Raw genomic sequence first — 13136 nt, forward strand, 5'->3', positions numbered from 1 at the left:
TTTTTAAAATATTAAAAGTCCAAACTCAAATTTACATTTGACTTGGTGTTTAGTTCACTTATTACTTACTTAGATAGGTATAAATTAAAGAGTAGGTACGATGCTTTATTTTGAGAATCCCCTTTACTTATCCTTTCCTTAGCCGATTGCAGCCTTACTTATATATTTTTCTTGAAATATTCACTATCCATAAAATGTTTACTATTATAAGTGCACATAATTATAATATATTGTAAAATATTAAAATATTAGCTAACTATCACTATATATACGTAGATAATTAAAAATATAAACACCCAACAGATCTGCATAATATAGTGAACGCTATCACTTCACACTATACTTAAAACCTTTTTTAATGGAATTTAAAATTTAAAACGAGACGATTTGTGCTGAAAACTTTTTCTCCTTCACATTAAAAATATGTTTTGTCAGCAAAATTGTTTTTTTACGAGCCATGAAGGTACTACCTACATTGGCTGTGGTGAAACGACTTATTATAATAAACAATATTTTCGTATAATACGTTCATGTGAAACTAGAATTTGATTTTATAAACTTTGATTGTTCTTCGTTTATTGTAGGTATTCCTTATATTATATATCCCTACCGACTTAGTGCACAGAAAAAATGTCGTTTATTCGCGTAATCAAGTACCTACGTATTCAAAATGTAATTTTATTGCCATTAATTTTTAAATATTTAAACTTCATAAATTGTTATCAACGAAAAAATATGTATTATATTCTTCAACCATTCTCTCCACCCTCGTAGTTTCTTACACAAAACGCACATTCTATTGGAAATTAATACAGTACGTATCTTTTAACTATGCTTAATGCAAAATATATACAATACCCTTGGCCTATTTTATGTATACCGGGTAATGACAGTTATAATTCGTTAGAAAACGTTTGGTGGTTATAATATAATAAACATTAAAAATTACATTTAATTGCGTGTGACATATTTTCTTGTGCATAATAAATAAACAAACTACTTTTGAGTGCAAGATTTTCCACCTGCTCTCGTGAACTACTTGAGACGGCCCGAATTTCCGCATGACGCTTCCCCGCGGAGACAGGTGCAATCCAACGAGAAATTAATCAATCGATATCGTTATTAGCTAAACGTCGGATTCTCTTCTAATGACGGTCATTAGTTGCTCGGCAGATGCGATCCGCGGTCGGTCATCGTGTTTATATAATAACGTGTTGCAGCTCAAAATGTTCTTGGCGTTATTGACGGTGGCGTTGGTCATCTGTAAGACTTCACAATCGTCCATGTTCGACCAGTGTGGTCCTCGTCACACAAACCTTACCCAAGAATGCGTGGGCAAATTTATATTGGAGACTCTGGCCAAAGTCACCGAAGACCCTGAGAATTTCTTTGGATCAAACGTGAGTATATTACCTGTAAATATTGTAGGCACTTTCAATAAATACAGGAGGGCTTTATGCAATGAATACATCTCTTTAATGCCTTTAATTGTACGTTTTTTAAATGACAAAAAATTTATTAATATATAATTATTATAATATAAAATAAATCATTATACAAGCCTTGAATTAGGTTGATCTTTATCTTCTTATCGCAATTTATTATTAAAAACCAAATTCTTTCTTTTTCACTTATAGTGTTTTATTCATGTTTACGGCATCCGATATATTTAATTTTGTGTTCTTCAGCTGAACATCTTAACGGAAACGTCGGAAACTTCCATTTATAAATAACTGTTCATTTATAAGCGTTTTAACTTTTGAGTTATAAAAGGGGGAATAAAGTAGCTAGAAAACCTTGCAAAATTGAGATACCTACATACCTATACAACTCTAGTTTAATAATGGAAATGTTCATACATACATTCTACTTCAGAATAATAAATTTTAAAAATATGGGTTTTCATTTTATAAACTAAAAGAAAACTTTTTGAAAAATAAATAGGTTTTTTTTTAAATTGTTACCTTTATTTGTTTATTTACGAGTTAACACCCAGTTATACAAGACATTTTTAAGTGCGCATACATGTAGAAATATGATTTTAAAATAAAGAACATTTAGTACCTATAACGGCTATAACCTATACTTTACTACACATCCACTTTCATCATTATAAATATTGAACGCTTCATTGGAACTAAAATTAAAACCATCAACTATTGGGACATAATTTATCATTAGCAATGGATAACCTTATGTTTAAAAAAGCAGCTTAAGAATAAAAGCTTAATGTGATACGATATGGAATGTACTGTCTGTCTTATGTATTTACTTACTATTGTCTATTATGCACTTAAAATTGCTGGTAAAATGTTTTTTTAAAACACAACAATTAACCGAGATATCGAGTTTTATGTATTATAATTATTTTTTAACGAAGAATTATGGCGTTTGATTAATTTTTATTTAAATATGTATGAACCTACCCACGCGGCATCGTCTGATAACTAAATCTGTGTTTTTACATATTTTTGGATAAATTATTTTAAAACAAACAAAAGAAAGCAGTAATGAATGTTCGTACAATATTGTTTTCTATAGCAATTAAATAACGACAGTGGAACGATGATGAGATTTATCAAACTGAAATTCGATAACGATACAATGAACATCGATCAACGCTACGAAATCGACGAGAGTAGATCGTGGACCGCGGGAAATTTTTGGGATCAATTGGTTTACGCATTCAAAAAACTGACCAATTACAGCACCGACCACGGAATTCTATTGTCCCTCCCGCAATGGTCAAAAAAATTTCCACCTGTCACAGTCGTTGACGAGAACGATGTTTTCCAAGTGGTCAACGAAAGTGAGTATAAATATTTTATACAATTTACAGGCAAATTATAACAATATTTAAAAACGAACATTAAGATTATTATAACGTAATATTGAATCTTTATAAACATCGAGAAACCTAACCTTTGAATATCCGTTGAAGTCTTATCAAAAATCAGACGTCGGATGTAGGTATTTAATGAAAAATAATACTTTCATGACTTCGTCGTAATTCGTAATATTACAAAAATCAAATTTCACCTATACTAGAATTGTTCTGTTTTTAATATTTTATAGTACCCATTCATTTGAAGTAACTATGTAGTACTTACCCACTATTGTACTAATATATTATTGCCATTTGAAAACCAGTAGTAGCTAGGTATATATATATTCAAATTGTATTTCCTTCAATGATTTATACGCATGGCCAAGCATGTAATTTCTTACCCAATTGCTTAACCAAATGTGTAATAAGTTTTACTGTTTTACTAAAATATGGATAAAACAATCATATTATAGTTACAAATGTATTAAAATAATATAGATAATTTCAGTACAATGGACATAGTCCTTATATGCGGAACAATAGAGGTACGATTTATTTTATCAAACGTTTTGAGATAGCTCGGATACCTAGTTAAAGGTTATAGTTATGGCTATTATTCCAACGTTAAGTCAATATTTGGTTTGAAATATCAAATGTAATTAAATTTCTAGGGGCAAAATATTAGTTAGTTGGCCCAGGACTCTTAAAGTTTTAGAAAGACACTAACAAATATTAAATACCTAGGTACCTACAATAAACCTTATTACATTGAAGTTAAAACAATATAATTTTCAGAACAAACCAATAGCATATTAAAATTAAACCTACTTGTATATTATATCATACATAGAGAAATATAACTAAAATATTAATACATTACATATTATATTAATAAACAATGAATATCAGATTCGTTTACCTGGACTTAACGATAAATGATAATATATGTTTCCCAACGTACCCACAGTGAGTTATTATAAATTAAAATATTAATATGCTCTCCTACAATTGAAATATATTTTCACGTTTCGATTTCTAAGTTAAAAGTAAGATTTTTTAGTTGCAAATATAAAATTGAAACAATTTGTAATAAGCTAATAGATAGGTATTGTTTACAAAACAACGACGATTTGAAATGACGGAACGGGGTAATGTACTTTTTTATATAGGTTTATTATTTGAACTACCTATCGACTATCTATGTATTTGAACCAGTGTCAAATCAAACAATTCTATTGAAAAATAAATCATTTATTTTGAAGTGTAACCGCATAAAATCTAACTCAACATAAAGTCACGATAAAAAAGTTTTATAAACGAAATAGACCGAAATAGTACGATTGGAATGAATAATATTGTATTATAAAATGTAATTATTCATAATTGTTTTATAGAATTCTTAATTATCTAATAAAATTATAATTTTGAAGAATTCTAACTGCTGAAGTTCTGAACCCTATTTGTTCAGCCCTTATTTGAAAAACATTTATAACTTAATTTCCAACGTAATAGGTATAATTAGTATATTTTATATAATAAATGATATGATATTATTTACTATTAGTAATATAATATTTTTGAATTTGTATGCAACTATAAGTATATAAGTACATATAAGTATATATATATATATAAGTATATAGTAAAATATAAAACTAAAAAGCAGCAAAATAGATAATTTACCTGTAGTACATAGCAATAGGTGAATATTAGGAGGAAATAGAGAGTCACAAGTCCCGCTAAGGGTGTTTTCAGAGAGAACTATTATAACCACAAAAGTTTTGAGAAGAGATCTTCGCCCTAAGTAGGTAAGATAATGGTAATAGTTGACTCATAACTTCAAAACTATATACTCGCATTAGTCACTCAAAGTATTGAATGTATAAAAACCTAGATATTATATTTATTTGGTAAATTTATTGTGAAGAGTAAGCTATAATTTTAAACAATCAATTCGAATCTAGAAACAGTTTTTTCGTGAAAAAAATATCAATTATTTCTGTTATTTTATTATTTTGATTTTTTAATGACTACTTCACTGGTATTACTTATTATAGGAAATTAATTAAGACCAACAATTAATTGTTGTTTTGTGATTAAAAAAAACTACACTTACCTATTTTATTTACATTTTCCTGATTGTTTAAAATGTCCATACATCGGTTTTAGCTTTGGTTGAGCTATTACAATAAATATAATGTGCATGCAAGCACTCAGTTGTGGTCGGCTCACAATTATAACAAATATATGATTTTCTATTCCCGACTGATTCTGGTTATTGAGGTTCCACTTAAGTTAAATTGCTTTTTTTTATAATATACCTATTAAAAACTATTACTAGATATGTAGGTTCCTATCAAATACACTGAGTATCAAATAAATATATATTACATTGTCAGTTATATATCGTGAAAATGAAATATTGTTCATATAATATCATGTCGTAGGTAAAAACCTAACAATAATAAGACACATTTAACAAATTGGAATATTTTCATCACTTTTACCTTTTGTTATACAAAACTTTTTATACGCACAATATTACAACGTAGCACTATATATCTACCCACCTCCGCTATAATAACAAAATATGTATTGCGTTATGAAATATTTTATTTTGTCTTTCAAGTATTTATAATGCAAATTACAAGACAACTTCCCACTGCATATACATCAAATATTGATACCTATTTTGACAGTTTTTGTGACTCGGTAAGTTTAAACCTAAAGAATAATGACCTTCTATAAATCTGAAAGTACCCGGGTGTTCGAAATCTGAAACACTTTGACATTTTAAAAGGTTAAAAATACTAGGTACCTAATTGATTAGCATTTCGCATAGGTATAGAACAACGATTGTGGCGTTCGCTATAGGGAAACACCGATAAGTCATTTGTCCGTCATTTTATCTCGCCTCCTGTCAAATTATTACAATTTCACAAAACGATCAGTATCCATATTATATACTTTGCGTATTTCACACTTCAGCCCATATTTATATGTAAAAATAAAAAATCACATTAGCGCATGAAAAGTACTATACATTTTTTTTAAAACAAAAAATAATTATAAAATACAATAGGAGTAAGCACACAGCGTGTGCGACAAAAAAATAACGTTTTAATTTAATCGCATGTAATTTATACAATATATACGTTACACACGCTGACATACATATATATGGACAATAATATGGTACACACAAATATACTCTATTAAAACGTATAGGAGGCGATATAGTACATTTTCTCCGTTGTTGCAAAAAAAAATATATTCACATTGTAACATTGTGTGCACTGTGAGAATTTATTTTATTTTACTGATCATGAATAGATATTCATTGTATACTTTGCATGAATGTTTTTTCCTCTTTACGCAGTATTAATGCTATTTCAGCCCGAGCAAAATGTTTCATGCAATGCTTCATAATATGATAAAATCAAAGAATTCTAAAATAACGATACTGATTAATATTTTGTACATAATATTTATACAGTGAAAACAGTTAGGAGAATAGTATGCATAAACGTTTTAATTGTCCACGAGATTTCGTTAATATGAATTATGAACCGATTGATGATTGTGTTAAATCATAATATATTATAAATTATAATATTTTTGAAAAAAGTTGTACCTGTCATATTTTTGTTAATATTATGATAAATATTAAATAGCTCAAATAATTGAATTGTTCTCTCTAGTCTCTGAGGGGGTCTAGGCGTCAGATTCGAAAGCATTCGTTTTAGTGTTATAAAATGTGAATGTAAGTGGTAAAAATGTAAAATGAACGTTAACACTATAAGAAATATACTTTATTATATGAGGTACCTACTTACTTATTTTATCAGTGAAGTTAACGCTCTAAAAACTTTAATCATTATATAGACATAATAAGTACACATACAATGGATGCACATTGATTAACCACAAAATTACGATTATAGTAATAGACAATAGTATACCTACTACTGACAGATGGGAACGCCATTGTGGTGAGTGTACAAAATCTAGATAAGTACCATGTTTTGTGGTAAACTACGTTCGACTATTGAATTATTGGTTATTTGAATATGAACTATAATGCTATAACTTATAAGTATTGAGTATTTATGCTAACAAATCACATAAAAAAATATGAATGCTGATTATTTATTATATCGGTTAGTTAATTATTATTTCTTCATTGTCACTTGTCAGATTAAATAAAACACAATTGATAATTGTTCCATTCCATCTAAATCAATCAAAATGTTTGAGCGTTAAATGACATTATTATAACTAAAAAAAAAAGAACAATAGGTACCTACAATTTATATATTTTACTGAATACCTAACGTAATTTAACCGTTTTAAATTGAAATATATTTTAGTTGCAAAAAAATGTCTAAGGTAAAAATGAACATCTAATAGGTAACAGAGATTATCATTCAAAACAATTTTCTACCTAGACTTTCAAAACTGATCATTAATTATTCAAATCAAAGATTTTTCTCCTTTGATTCCTTACAAAAATAAACTATATAAATATATAATGGATACATTTGAAGTTGTAAACAAGGTAAACCTACCCACAACTATTGTAGTATAAAATATTTTAATCTCCAAATGACAAATATAATCCCATGCGGCCATGTGAGTCGTAATGACACAATTTTTAAAGCACTTTCCGAAAACTGAATATAAGTACTGTCCATAAATTATATGGGTACAAGGTACCTACCTATAATATTACCTATATTATTGATATTTCATGATAATTTATCTACGTTAAAAAAAAAATCACTGTGACTACGGCGTAGATTATGGAAGTCATATGGTTGGTGCCATTTGCAAATACAATATATTGGATAAGTACAGACTATGGAGACGACAGAAATAACGATGCGGTGTGCCATAAAATATTGCGATTGAATTGAAAACGGTGAACAAAAAAAAATAAAAAAAACACATAATAATAACATCCGGGACTCACGATAGTAATTGAACAACAAAAAAGCAGACATGTTTCGTACGTGCGAAAGTCCTATTTTAGGCAGAACTACTGCAGAGCGTCATCGTGTTATATATATTATTCAATTTAAACCAATCATTAGGATTAGGACATTATTAGATATATAATATTATATGTATTAAATATATTAATATATTTTTAACTCCAAATGTAATATATTGGGTAGTAGGTACAGTAAGCCGACTCCCCAATTTTTTTGGTTCATAAGTTTTTTTATTCGATCAGTTACAAAAAAAAAAGGACGATGAGAACAAGTGATGGTTAATATAACCTAAAATAAATAAAAATAAAAAGGCAGATTAGACAGAATGCAAAAGCCTCCCAGCGAAGATACTACGACATAGTAAAGAATTTTGTTAGGCTAGCAGGTCACGACTCACGACACCGCTGTCTTTTGAGTCTTTTAATCGGGTTGCCTGGAATGGAAGAAGATGATGGATCATAGATTAGGAGATTCTTATGAGGTGCTATTAGACGACTATGGAAAAGTTTGTAACAGGTTTTTGCTAGTTCGGAGACAAATGATATTTTGAAATCAGAGAGGAGAGAGTGGTTAGAGACATAGAATGTCGCTTTTAGAATTATACGTAAGGTTTTAGGTTGGAATCTTTGAATGCAGTTAGTGTTGAAAGTTTTCACCATAGCTGGATCTCATAAGTCCAAATGGGCCTGAGAAGAAGTTTATAGAGTAGGACCTTATTGGAGAGCTCCATGTGCATAGATGTTAGAAGTGGTCGAAGGAGTCGGAAGCGGTCATTAAGTGAAAGGGTTTTGCTAATTATGTGAGGTTTTCAGGTGAGACGACGGTCAATAAGGATGCCGAGATATCGTATACACTTGGCAGGAGGGAGCGGTTGATTATTGAAATAAACTGTTGGGCATATTCCATGGCGAAGTTTCAAAGGTACCATAGATGGATTCCCCAATTGGATATTTTTTACTTATTCTAATATTCGCAACAGGTGTAGACGCGTATAGTACTAACCAACAGTTGACTGACCCACACGAGCGTAGGTAGTAGGTAGGTACTATCTAAAATGCTAGTCAATACCTACTGCACTGTCTGCACCGGTGCTAAAAATTAGTAGGTAAATATACTGACTACTGGTTCTAGTCTGGTAATCTATAATGCTGGCACAATACCCGTAAACTATACGGGCCCTAAAGGAAACTGTGATCCTATATATGCAGTGCGTGTTTTAAAACAAAAAAATATTGTAATATCATTTATAGGTACAATTTTTAGAGTTGTGTTCGTGAACAATATTCCACTGAGTATGAGGTGTTACATTAACCTAAACTGTCTTTAGAATGACTTTTAATTAAATTGGCAGTTGAATTTTGAGCAAATGTTCGAGATGACTTAACATCGAGATCCACTTGAAACAATCCGTTACGGTGTTACAAAAAAATTACAAATCGTACATATTCACATAGGTATCTATCAAAATGTTCTCAATTACTAGGAATTTCAAGTGAACGCTAAAGAATGAACAAAAATTTGTTTTCTCCGTTACATACTTTTCGTACAGTACGTTACGTACTTTCGTTTTCCAATATTTGTTTTGAAAAACAATACCCAAGTAAAAATAATTGCAACTTTGAAGTTTGAAGTGTAATAACCACCATAAAATATCGTAATTCAGTCACTACCACTTACCAGTTCACGGGTGTAGTATAATCAAATGGGTAGATCGTAGATAAATAATGAAAATTCTCAGACTGCGGTATAGGTACGTACCTACACCACTGGTGTGTTACCACTTATACGGAACTGATGTGTGTAAACGCAACAAAAAAAGTTTGAGATTGAGAACCCCGTGTATATTGTACATAACACAAGAAACTTTTTGATTATTTCCACTACCGCTAAAACGTGTGTTCGCAGCAAACGAATAATAAAAAAATCAAAACTTAGGTACAGCGCTAATTGTTGCCGTTATATGTAGTCGGAAGCCATTTCAACTTCAGTCGTACTTATATTTCCACTATACTGGAACCAGATCCAGTGAAAATTTAAGTAGGTAGGTAACTGCTGTGTTGTTCAATATTAGGTATTTAGTATAATACGATTAATACCTTATAATTATATGCTTACCTGATTAAAATAATCAGATAATACAACATATTTAATTGGACGCGTATAGGTAAGTTTCCTTGCCGTCAACCACTAATAACATCAATGGTCAATTCGAGAAGTAAATATTGTCTAGCCAACTTTAACTTTTTACTGGCCATCCTACTATTTACACTGGTACACTGCACCTAACCTAACCTGTTTCCGGGTATAATGCAATGTGATCCTTCATCCTCGAATGTTTTCATAATTATTGACTAATTCATCATTGTGTACTTAATTTTCTCAGATAATGACATACCTCATCAGTAAATTATCATCCTATAGAATTACACCACCGACACATTATACGTATAATAATATATATACGATATACCTACCTACTATAATGGTACTATGCAGTAGATTTTAGTTATAACGAATTACGAAATGCAAGGGTCTTTACAATTTTACATTAGTTTTCAATGACCAATAATTCGTTTATTATAAAGTTATAAGTTATAACCAACAATGCCTACCAAACAATATTTCAAGACAAAAATGTACACCTACATAAAATAAGTAGGTATATTGGCATATTCTACCTATCGGCTAGATTTTATACGTTGTATTCAATCCTATGCTCTTGGCAACTATGAACTAGGTACCTAATACCTATACACAGCTAAGTGCAAGATCATAGGTGAATAAATAGGTACAATTACGTGCGATTTGTCTCACGATCTCCACCCCCCTCCCCACCGGCACCGCCACGGCAAACCCACAAAACCGAAGACACAACTGCAGTAGCAGCACCCACGCTCGAGCACCTATTACATTGATTTCCATGGCGGTGTGACTTAGGACTATTGTTTAGTTTTTTATTTTTCACAGTGGTTTACCTAATTACAGGTCGAGCCAAGCACCCACACAAGAAGTACGCGCTGCTGTTCCCATTGCTGGCAACGTTCAAGTTCCTGGTGATCAAAACGCTGTTGGTGCCCATATTGGTGGCCGTCATGATCATCAAGAAGATGCTGGTGCTCGGAGTCATGGCACTGCCCACCGTGTTGACCATGTTGCGGTTCTGCCGGAACCCCAACTTCGGGGGCTTTGGGTTTGGTGCCGGTAACCTTGTGGCCACGGGCGCCGTAGGGCCGGTTGGCCAAGCGGCAGCATTCGCGCCCCTCACCGCCGACATGTCGGGCGACTACTCCTCGTACGTGCAACAATCGGCCGCCGCGTCCCAGCAGAACGGCGCCTACAAGGACTACTCGAAGAACCTGATGGACGCCATGAAGACAACTTACTGACGGAGTGGCGGCAAAGCTCGACACTCGTATTTAAGTAGTTGCATCGCAATTATTGTTGTCGTTTTATACGATTTATAATATAGACACTACATCCCGGACCCACACCACCCTCGTACATTTCAAACATCCAACTACTCATTATTTGCATTATTTTATGGGTACCTACCCTGTTACAGTACCTGTATCTACCGTCCCATACGTGCGTGTTAAGTAGCTACCTACAAAACGCGTACCGATAAGATAACTAACATTATGTTTCCTCCAGACGCGGTTCTATAATATATATTATATTTTTACAACTTCCGAGTGATTCGCTAAGCTGATGGCAATCTATTTCCGAAAACTACTTGACAGTTGAAAGTACTATTTGAAGCAAAAAATTTGACACCTCACTCCTTAGCTACATGGGTATTTCCAAAACATCCCTACATCCTAACCTACCTTACTTTGGATATTATACTATTATCATACGTTTTAACCAAGTAATGAATTCCTAAGTACCTACGCTACCTAATTAACTCAAATTGGGTTTGTTTTTTTCCGTATTTCAGAAATAAAAAAAATATGTAGGTATCTGTATAGATTATAAAACTACTGTAGCATGATTTACTTACCTACCTATATACGTGAAATAATATTTATAAGCCACACAAGCATTTTTAATAATAAGCCGTTTTACGCGATATTAATAAGTATTAATGAGAGGTTTATACTTACACATATTTTATAAGACATGAAATATTTTATTTGTATTCTTCGATACATTTATTTTTTATTATTGATTTTCCTTTAATCTTACAATAATGTTTGGTAATGGAACCATTTCCTCGTCGTTCTTGTGTAGAATTCTCCAACAGCGTTTTTAAACATGTTGTGTTTTATCGTTAAAAATGTATTATTTATTTTTCGATTGTAAAGTAAAATTGTGTTAAGACTGGAGACCAGTCATCAATCCCCGCTTTCAACACACAATCATGCGTAACCTATAGATTTCCTATACTACGAGTACCTATTAGGAACCTTTTTTTTCCCCCGATCAAAAAACACAATATTGTCCCAAACCTATTAAGAACCTAGGTTAACTGTTAGAGATACCTACGTTAAAAGGTATCTACGACAACGAGTAGGTAGGTATCACCTACAATATATTCTTAAAAGGCTAAAACCATTAAACTATCAAGTAGATGATACGTTTTTCATTTAAGTTTAATTATAGTTTATAGAATAGGTACCATATATATTATACCGTTACAAAGCTTTGTACATTTTTTTACATTATCTACCAGTAGGTATATTATACGTTTATTATTTATATGGTTATTTAAATACGGTGTATGTATCTAGTTAAGAATCTTAATATTATTTCAGCACTGTATTATAATATAACAAATTTAACAAATATAACAAAATATTAATATTTGAATAAGTATTGTTTCTTAAGTGAAAACTAATTATGTATCTACATTTACCAGGTACATATAATTTGGATAAGTATAGTATAATAATTAAACATATACGGTTGATATACGATTATAGGCGCAATACCGTTTGAGATTTGATATTACAACATAGTGTTCAATGATAAAAAAATCACTCTGTATAGGCAAGTGTAATACCTAACCAACACCATTACACCAATACGGAATAATTTTGGAACTAACTCAGACGCGGACATGTCGCCACGGATATACACAACTACACGAGTATAATATAACTCATATATCTGAATTCGTAGGTATACATTTGGATTTTGGAATACGATTTGTAAGGCTATAGGTACAAGGTACATAGCCCATTTTCCTACCGTGAAGGTTAGCGTTTTGACCATTTATTTATACTAATGCACAACTTATCGTATAGGTATGTGTACAATCATAACACTTGTATGTGTGTAACATATAGTACAAGATTATTCGGGTCCATACCCTT

General features: G+C 31.2%; 1 protein-coding gene across 1 annotated transcript; it reads left to right on the forward strand.

The window, feature by feature from the left end:
* The first annotated feature begins 1025 nt into the window (after positions 1 to 1025).
* Positions 1026 to 11903, forward strand: LOC111035239. Its single transcript, XM_022316774.1, has 3 exons — positions 1026 to 1400; positions 2542 to 2809; positions 10807 to 11903. Exons 1-3 carry the CDS (start codon positions 1149 to 1151, stop codon positions 11205 to 11207), a joined length of 921 nt encoding a protein of 306 aa, XP_022172466.1. The 5' UTR covers positions 1026 to 1148; the 3' UTR covers positions 11208 to 11903.
* Positions 11904 to 13136: the final 1233 nt, after the last annotated feature.

This window comes from Myzus persicae, unplaced genomic scaffold, assembly GCF_001856785.1.
Source record: "Myzus persicae strain clone G006 unplaced genomic scaffold, MPER_G0061.0, whole genome shotgun sequence".
NCBI lineage: Eukaryota > Metazoa > Arthropoda > Insecta > Hemiptera > Aphididae > Myzus > Myzus persicae.

What these genes read in the sequence shown, in the direction of transcription:
- LOC111035239 (XM_022316774.1), top strand. Translation starts at nt 1,149, where the DNA reads ATGACGGTCATTAGTTGCTCGGCAGATGCGATCCGCGGTCGGTCATCG. An exon ending in AGAATTTCTTTGGATCAAAC is followed by an intron (nt 1,401 to 2,541) that starts GTGAGTATATTA and finishes TGTTTTCTATAG; the next exon opens with CAATTAAATAACGACAGTGG. An exon ending in TTTCCAAGTGGTCAACGAAA is followed by an intron (nt 2,810 to 10,806) that starts GTGAGTATAAAT and finishes ACCTAATTACAG; the next exon opens with GTCGAGCCAAGCACCCACAC.